This window comes from Mustela erminea, chromosome 8, assembly GCF_009829155.1.
Source record: "Mustela erminea isolate mMusErm1 chromosome 8, mMusErm1.Pri, whole genome shotgun sequence".
In the NCBI taxonomy this organism is placed as follows: domain Eukaryota; kingdom Metazoa; phylum Chordata; class Mammalia; order Carnivora; family Mustelidae; genus Mustela; species Mustela erminea.
Window position 1 is genome coordinate 13176825 of NC_045621.1, and position 9263 is coordinate 13186087.

At 41.0% G+C, this 9263-nt stretch overlaps 1 protein-coding gene across 1 annotated transcript in view; it reads right to left on the reverse strand.

Annotated features, from left to right (window-relative positions):
• C2CD6 (C2 calcium dependent domain containing 6) overlaps window positions 1-4118 on the reverse strand; it is a 111943-nt gene extending 107825 nt beyond the window's left edge. Inside the window, exon 1 of the mRNA XM_032354439.1 lies at window positions 3829-4118. Coding sequence (XP_032210330.1) covers window positions 3829-4077 — 249 coding nt within the window. The 5' untranslated portion in view covers window positions 4078-4118. The remainder of the gene's footprint in view (window positions 1-3828) is intronic.
• Between the last annotated feature and the right edge of the window lie 5145 nt (window positions 4119-9263).

Sequence of the window (9263 nt, forward strand, 5' to 3'; positions counted from 1 at the left end):
TCTCTCTGCCTGCCTCTCTGCCTACCTATGATCTCTGTCTGTCAAATAAATAAATAAAATCTTTTAAAAATAAATAAATAATTAAAAATAAAAAGCTTCTGCACAACAAAGGAAACCATCAACAAAACTAAAAGACAACCTATGAAATGGGAGAAGATATTTGCAAATAATCTATCTGATAAAGAGTTAGTATCCAAAATGAAGAACTCATACAACTCAACAAGGAAACAAGGAAAGCAAGCAATCCAATTAAAAAAATGGACAGAGGACCTGATTAGTCATTTCTCCAAAGAATACATACAGATGGGCAAGAAACGCATGAAAAGATGCTCAACATCATCATCACCAGGGAAATGCAAAAGCAAAAGCACAGTGGGATATCGCCTTACATCTGTAAGATGGGCTAAAATAAAAAACATAAGAAACAAGTGTTGGTGAAGATGTGGAGAAAAAGGAGCCCTCATGTACTATTGGTGGGAATGAAAACCGGTGCAGCCAATGGGGAAAAGAGTGTGGACGCTCCTCAAAAATTAAAAATAGAATGACCTTATGATCAAGCAATCACATTACTGGGTATCTACCCAAAGGAAAAAAAAGACACTAACTGAAAAGATATACACACCCCTATGTTTATTTCTGCATTATTTACGATAGTCAAGATATCAAAATAATCCAAGTATCCATCCACAGATGAATGTATAAAGAAGATGTGGTATATACATACAATGGAATATTACACTGCTATAAAAAAGATGAAATTGTGTCATTTGCAACAACATGGATGGACCTAATGGTATAATGCTAAGCTAAATAACTCAGAGAAAGACAAATACCATATGATTCCACTCATAGGTGAAATCTAATAAATAAAATGAATACACAAATAAAAAGCAGAATAAGATCTATAAATATGGAGAACAAACTGATGGTTGCCAGAGAGGAGGAGGGGAAAATTGGAGAAAATGCGTTGACAGAGAGGGAGATACAAGCTTCCAGTTATGGAATGAATAAATAATGGGAATAAAAGTCACAACCTAAGGAATACATAATCGATGATATTGTAGTAACAATGTACCAGGATAGATGGCAACTACACTTGTGGTTAACATAGCACAATGTGTAAACTTGCCACATCACTAAGCTGTACAACTGAAACTAATGCAACACTGTGTGTCAGCTATACTTAAAGAAAACCATCTTTAACAGAATCATAATTGAACTAAAAAAAAAAAAAAAACCCTCACACAAGATATAACAAGGTGGAAATACCCAGTGAAACACATTCAATAAACCTTCTTTTAATCTCCCCGAGCCTCCAGCCACTCATCCCTCCTTTTTCTTTCACCCGCTTCATGAAACTCTTCTGACTCCGTATGCTTCCTTCTCCCGCCTACACCCTCAGTCCACACCCCCCACATCCATGCCTATCTTTTCCCACTATCTGTGGTAATCTTCAAACATGAACCTAAGAACCGTGGGAGTAGTTTAAGATTTGAGCACATTTCTGGGGCCCCAAACCTCTTGACTCAGTAGGTCTAAAGGAGAGGCCCAAGAATCTAGATTTTAATAAGCACCCCTGAAGGCCTGGATACTGGAGATCCAAGGATAAAATAAACACTGGTCTGGAGGAAGAGATGCCCTTCTTCTTATCCAAGAAGGATACTGCTTCTTGTGCTTTCAAGCCCATGCTTTCCCATCGCTCAGAGATTTTGCTGTCCTCACTGCCTACTGTTTCTTCATCTCTCCTTAAACCCTCACAGTCAAACATTTTTTTCAACACAGCCCATCTGATTCATGTCTTCCCCCTGCTTAAAATCCACCAGCTTTTCCTATCTCCTATAGCCATGGTTCTCAACTCTGGACATCCGTGAAGTCAAATGTATTCTAAGCATTATCTGCAAACTACTGCTTTCCAAAATGTATTCTGATACAATGTGAAATATAACTCAGCGATGTATTTGCTTCCAAGTTTTAAAAAACTTTATTTTGAATAGAAAATTCTAACCCATTTATACAGCTATTATTACTCTACGATAATCTGCTTTCAAGAAATCATGTGCCATAGGGCGCCTGGGTGGCTCAGTGGGTAAAAGCCTCTGCCTTCGGCTCAGGTCATGGTCACAGGGTCCTGGGATGGAGCCCCGCAGCGGGCTCTCTGCTCAGCAGGGAGCCTGTTTCCCTTCCTCTCTCTCTCTGCCTGCCTCTCTGCATACTTGTGATCTCTGTCTGTCAAATAAATAAAATCTTAAAAAGAAAGAAATCGTGTGCCATAAAGTGCCAAGAAATCATAGAAAGACTACATGTTGCCTAAATATACAATGTTCCATCTGTATACCAATGCACAGGCAGATTTATTAAAGAGGGCCATCCATTCTGTGCTCAATGGTCTACACTGTGTATCTTATAGCTATTATAATAATTTTAATAACATATTCTCATATTACTCTAAATTTGTTGTATAATGAACATCTATAGCACATGAACTCATTCCTCTGCATTTGGGTTTGAAAGGAATTCGTCCATAAGAGCATTACAACTAAATTCAAGTGCACATTTCATTTCCTAAGCTCTTTTTGTTGTTCTGTCAAAATATTAAAATATTCTATGGTCAAATATTTGGGAAACCAAACTTGGGTAAACACTGGATCCTGCATATAGGTGCACAACTCTGTTTTGACTGTATGTAGCTGGTGTTGTACTTATCAGCAAATTAAAAACAATGCTGCACGGTAGCTTTTCATCATTAAAGATTTTCCCAGTCAGTAGGCAGTAAAGAGCCAGTTATTCTTCTGTGAGGAACTTTCCCCCCCTTTTTTTATTTTTGCAATAAAAAGGAATCCTATTACTCAAAAAAGCAGTGGAAATCACCATTTTACAAAATAAAGTACATATTCCTTAAGACGACGTACAATAAACACCTTCTATGGCGTAAACTTCCAAGCACACCCCTCTTACACAACCTTTACAAAATTTTCCTACTATTCTAGCTAAATCCTAATATGCTCTCAATTTATCTTAACAATGCCCCAAGAGTATTCTAAGTTTCTGGAATTAGGAGGGTACTTTAGAGATCAAATTATTCAACTCCTTGATTTTACAGAAGACATCATCTTTTTGTGTACTCTTTGTTCCTGATACTTTTAACTGTACTATTCTTTTAATAACTTAAGACCAAGAGAGACTGTAAAATTTCCTAATCATCTTCTAACGCTATGAAAAGGTGAGTTTCATTGTGATTCTCCTTTTCCATTTCCTCCATCCTCTGCCTGTACCACTATATGGTAAACTCAAGCGTCTCACACATTTCAAATATAAATTAATCTTCCTAATTATTAACAGAAGACCAACAATTCACTTTCAGACATGACACAGATTTGCTCCTACAAGTTCATCTATAAGAACCTCAGGAATTGAAGACAAAGTAACTGAAGTTCCTGGAGTTTAGCCCTTTAACCATATCAATGAATTATAACCATATAAATGAATTCCTAATGATGGTCATGACAACAGCTGACAATGCTTTACTCTGCGCTTTGCATTGTTAAGCACTTTACATCATTATCTCCCTCAGATCTTCGGACGACCCTATAAGTAAGGCAGACTGTCATAATTATTATCGAAATTATTGTCTTATTTTAAGTTAATAAAACAAGGCTTTGACAAGTTAAATAATCTTCAAGCTCCCACAACTAAGCGCTTCCTCAGCTATGAACACCTTCCAACTTAGGGCAGGTCTCCTTCTCTCCCACTGCACTGACCCCTGGATCCTTGCCCAGCCCTCGAGGTGGCCAGGGAGGGGACAGACGCCACCGGCCGGGCCCCACTCACATTGAGCAGCCGGTACCCAGCGCCCTCCTTGTTCTGGTCCTTGGGCATGTTTTGGTCCAGACCATTCACGGTCTTGTTTTGGTCCTGGGTGTAACGAACCGCAGAAAATCCCGACGTTCTGCTGTGCATATTTTCCAGGTTGGCAGGAGGACTCCTCTGAAGTATAGGGGCTGTGTACAGGGAATGGACCCGCCCGCCACGGTTATCAGCTGCGTTGGAACCTCTGCGCAACTCTTGGGGCGACTCCATCCCTCCATCCTCTGCGGGACCGGTCTGCGCTTAACTGCCGGCCTGCGAGTGCGCAGGCGCAGTCCTCCAGCCGCCTAGCCAGGACTTTTCCGGCGCATGCGTGCACGCAACGTGCGACTCACCCCTTCACCTGCCGGAGCTGACTGTAGGAGAGTGAACTTAATGAACCTGGAGGGTCAGCTGCAAGCACTTGCCTAACTAAGCCATTTCAGTCTCCCTTAGAGGGGAGTGGTAGCATGCTGGAGAACAGCAAGCTTCTTCACCACTGTGATGGAACACCTTAGTTCATTTACTTGTCTGCCCTTTAAACCATCATAAGCCTCTTTTCCCTAAACCAGTTCCTTCTGGGGGGATTTACAATATCAGTAATCACCTCCTTATGCTGTCACCTGAGCTCCAGATATTATGTTTCCAACAGTCTCCTTGGATGGACATCTTTACTGTCCTGTACACTCATAACACACATTAATATTCATCTTCCCTCCCAGAGCTCTAGTATGTTGCAAACTCATTTAATAAGGCAATATCATAGCCACAAAGGCTGAAAACTTCAGACATGCTTTTTAATTCTAACCTTAAGTATTTGAACCCTACTCTTTCTTTTTACGGCACCTAGCTTTGGACACTTCACATACACAACTGTAATGATTTACTCCTGGATCTCCCAGCCTGCTGCCATCCACCCTTTCCACTGCCCCAATATTAATACAGTTTACCTTTAAAAACAAACAAAACAAAGCAATAAAAATGGATCAAAACCAGAAACTTTCAGAGCTTCTTCATTAGCCATAAATTTGAATTCCTTTGAAACCAAGGAGATCCAAAAATGCACTCTATCTCAGCATATTCTACTTGGGATCTATTTTTCTTTTATTCAAGAGCCAGCTCAAACTTCAGCTTTCAGTTAAATCTTATAACCCCATATACATACCCTCAAAGCAGAATTGACTGTTTTCTCTAAGCTACGACTTGGCGTATCACTATTAGTGGGCTCATGCTATGAGAATTAGTTAATTTTAAAAGCTAGTTCTTTGGGGGTGATAGGGCCCCCAATAATGGGTCCATGATCAAAGGAGTGAGACTGATACAAAGTGAAGGTCAAGCAAGGCTTTATTTCGCGCCAAGCATCAAGAATCAAACCGACCATGGGGCGCCTGGGTGGCTCAGTGGGTTAGGCCGCTGCCTTCGGCTCGGGTCATGATCTCAGGGTCCTGGGATCGAGTCCCGCATCGGGCTCTCTGCTCAGCGGGGGGCCTGCTTCCTTCTCTCTCTCTCTCTCTGCCTGCCTCTCAGTGTACTTGTGATTTCTCTCTGTCAAATAAATAAATAAAATATTTAAAAAAAAAAAAAAAAAAAAAAAAAAGAATCAAACCGACCAGTAGGGGCCTTCTCTTACAAAGAGGCAACCCCTCCTAGCCTCACAGACTAACTTTTATAGAGCAAAGGCCATGTGGTTGAGCCTGGCCCCACACAGGTGGCCAATGAGATTGCAACACAGAAAACTGCATAGTCATTGTAGGTCACACATGGGTGGCCAATTGAATTTCAATTTACCCCATAGTAGCTATTTGAACTAGCCTATCACCTTGGTCAGAATTGGCACCCAAAAGGCGGGGCCCACTCTCCTTGGTAGCTAGGGAGACAGTATGCGCCCCCCCCCCCCATTGGATGTATCCACCTGGCCTGACCCGCCCTTGTATCTGGACTTTGCTACCTGGGACTGGGTTCCCGGACTTGCTTTTAAGTAAAGGGGCAGGGTCAATCGATGTTTACTGCATAAACAACAAAATGGCTCCCTCTGGCTAAGTAGGCCCTTACAGGAGTAGAACTTGATCCTCACCTTGTACCCTTCAGGGTTCATGGCATAAGAGCCCAAGGCCCCCAGTACCTGTTTGCTGTTATCAAGTCTATGGTGTTTGGTGTTTAACTACTGTGCCCACCAGCTCACGATAACTTCCTAAGGGCTCATGTGACACAACATAAAAAATATCTAACCTGAATCTAGTCAAACTCCTAGACTTAACCTCCAGTCTACAGGAAATTCCGGAGATAGAGAACAAACTGAGTGATGTTACTAGGGGAAAAAAAATCAACAAAATTCAAAATGTAGATGGGACATTTGAAAACAAAATGGTTTGGATTCTTTAAAAAAAAGAAACATTAAGAGGAAGTATAGACAGTCATAGCCACTTGGAAAACAGTTTGGCAATTTCTTGAAAAACTAAAACTGTGACTCCCATACAATCTAGCAGTTGCACTCTTGGGCAGTATCCCAGAGAAATAAAAACATACATTCACACAAAACCTGCACACAAATTTTATAGCAGTTTTATTCATTAACAGCCAAAAATCGAATCAACTCAGATGTTCTCCAACAGGGAAATATTTCAACAAACTGCAGGTTTGTAGGTACAAAGTGTGTACCTACCTTGGAGTACAACTGAGCAATGAAAAGAGATGGTCACTCAGCTTGGATGACTCTCCTGGGCAGAAAAAAAAGCTAATCCCAAAAGATTACATTCTTGAAATGACAAAATTTTGGAAATTTGTATAGATACACAAACCTACCTAACTGGTAAACTGTAGAGAAATTAACACACACACATACCAGCTGAAGTAATATGAGGGAAATTTGAAAAAGATCAGTGTGTTTTATCAATGTCAATATTCCAGATATAATATTATACGACAGCTTTGTAAAATGTTATTCAGAGACACTGGCAAGGTGTGCAAAGGATTTCCCTGTATTATTTCTCAAGTATGAATCTACATTTATCTCAGGAAATTTTTCAGTTAAAAATGTCATAGGGAGGAGAAAAAAAGGTGAGAAGGCCATTTAAAATTAAGAGATAAAACAACCAAATGAAATGCATAAACCTTGACCACATCTTGAGAGACAACTGGGGAAATTTGAGGATAGACTATTAATGATACTGTGCTATGTAAACAAATATTCTTATTTTGGGGGAATGCATGCTTACATATTCCACTGCAGTGACATGATGGTACCAACTTACTTTAAAAAGATTTACCAAGAACAGGGCGCCTGGGTGTCTCAGTCATTGAGTGTGTGGCTCTTGATTTCAGCTAAGGTCATGATCTTGGGGTTGTGGGGTTGAATCCCATGTTGGGCTCCGTGCTGGGCAAAGGAGCCTGCTCGGGACTCTCTCTCTCCCTCTACTCTCCCTACCCCTGCTCTCTCTCACTCTTAAAAAAAAAAGATTTAGCAAGAACAAAAGGGGCGGGGGGTACACCAGGAAAAATAAATGAGCAAATGTGGCAAAATTTTAACAATTATTAAATCTAGGTTACTTTACATTACAGTTGTTGTAACACTAGTCTTTCAACATTTTTACATTTGATAGTTTCCAAATGAAAAGCCCGCAGAGCTCTCACATGCATATGGCCCCTTTCTTGTGTCCATCTCCACCAGTAGAAATCCCATCCATCCCATAAAGGACATGCCCATACTCAATCTTACCCACAGAACTTTTCTAGATTCTGTTTCTCCTATGCCTATCATGTCTTCTGACTATAAGTCTCTGGAAGACAGGTAGTCTGTTTTATTCATTTTCTCATCTTTTTGTCCTCTCACAAAACTAGCAATTTGATTGAAATCAAATCTGTATCATAATTTAAGCTTTACATTTCATAATTGATTATAAATGGTGATGTAGGCCAGAGGTCCCAAGTGCTAGTTAGTCTACTAGCTATTATCACAATCCTGGGACAGCTTCTAAAAAGTGGATTTCCGGGCATCACCTCAGACCTACTAAATCTGAATTTCTGGGGACAGGCCAAGGAGTCCCAATGTGTTGTTCTGCTTAAGGGGAGTGGGGAGAGGTAGGTATTAATTTCTGAATAACCTGCACCCCCCAAAAAACAAAAGCCTCACTGGGGATCTTGCTTGCTGACACCTCAGAAACTCCACTAAGCCACTCTACTGACATTGGATGCAGAGAGAAGGTGAGGAAAAAAGATGACTTTGAGCCACTTATGTAGACATGTAATTGGCAATGAACTTCCTTAAAGTTTCCCAGTCATCACGGCCAAAGCTGCACTTGATCCACTTGTACAGGTCCACCAGAGTATGTACTTGCTGGGGTGATTGGGAGATCTGAAGTCCAGGCCATACTTCCCAGGCCTGAAGAATTTAAAGGCACTATGCCCATGTCAGGTACACCATCATCAACATAGCCCATGTTCCCCATCGCATTCCATAGGATCAAAACTTCCTTCAACCCTGTATTAACTTTCTATTGCTGCCCTAATAAAGTCTGACATATTTAGGGCGCCTGGGTGGCTCAGTGGGTTAAGCCGCTGCCTTCGGCTCAGGTCATGATCTCAGGGTCCTGGGATCGAGTCCCGCATCGGGCTCTCTGCTCAGCAGGGAGCCTGCTTCCTCCTCTCTCTCTGCCTGCCTCTCCATCTACTTGTGATTTCTCTCTGTCAAATAAATAAATAAAATCTTAAAAAAAAAAATAAATAAAAATAAATAAATTCGGACATATTTAGCAGGTTGAACAACACACACTGGCTATCTTAGCATTCGGTCCATCAGAAGTCTGACATGGGTCACAGTAAATAAAATCAAGGTGTCAGCAGGGCTGAATTTCTTTATGGAGGTTCTAGGGGATGTTTCTTTGCTCATGTGGGATGTTGGCAAAATTCAGTTCCTTAAAGATATAGGACTGAGCCCACATCCATTTTCTTGCTGTCAGCCAAGGACTATTCTCAGCTTCTACAGATCCCCCACGTCCCTTGACTTGTGGCCCCCTCCTCCACCAAACGTTTTTACGACCTTGTTGACTGTATTCCCTATGCTGCACGCTCTATCCCTGTGACTTACTCTGTAACTGGAAGTTTGTAGCTCTTAATCCCCTTCATCGATTTCATCCATCCTCCCACCCATCTTCCCCTCGGGAAACCACCAGTTTGTTCTCTGTATTTATGAGTCAGGTTTGTTGTTGTTGTTTGGTCTTTGTTGTTTCTTAAATTCCACATGAGTGAAATCATAGAGTAATCATCTTTCTTTGACTCTTTTAATTTAGCATAATACCCTGTAGGTCCATCCCTGTTGTTGCAAATGTTAAGATTTCATTCTTTTTTAAATGGCTGAGTGCTGTTCCGTTGTATGTATTTGGCACATCTTCTTTATCCGTTCACCTATGGTTGGATACTTGGAC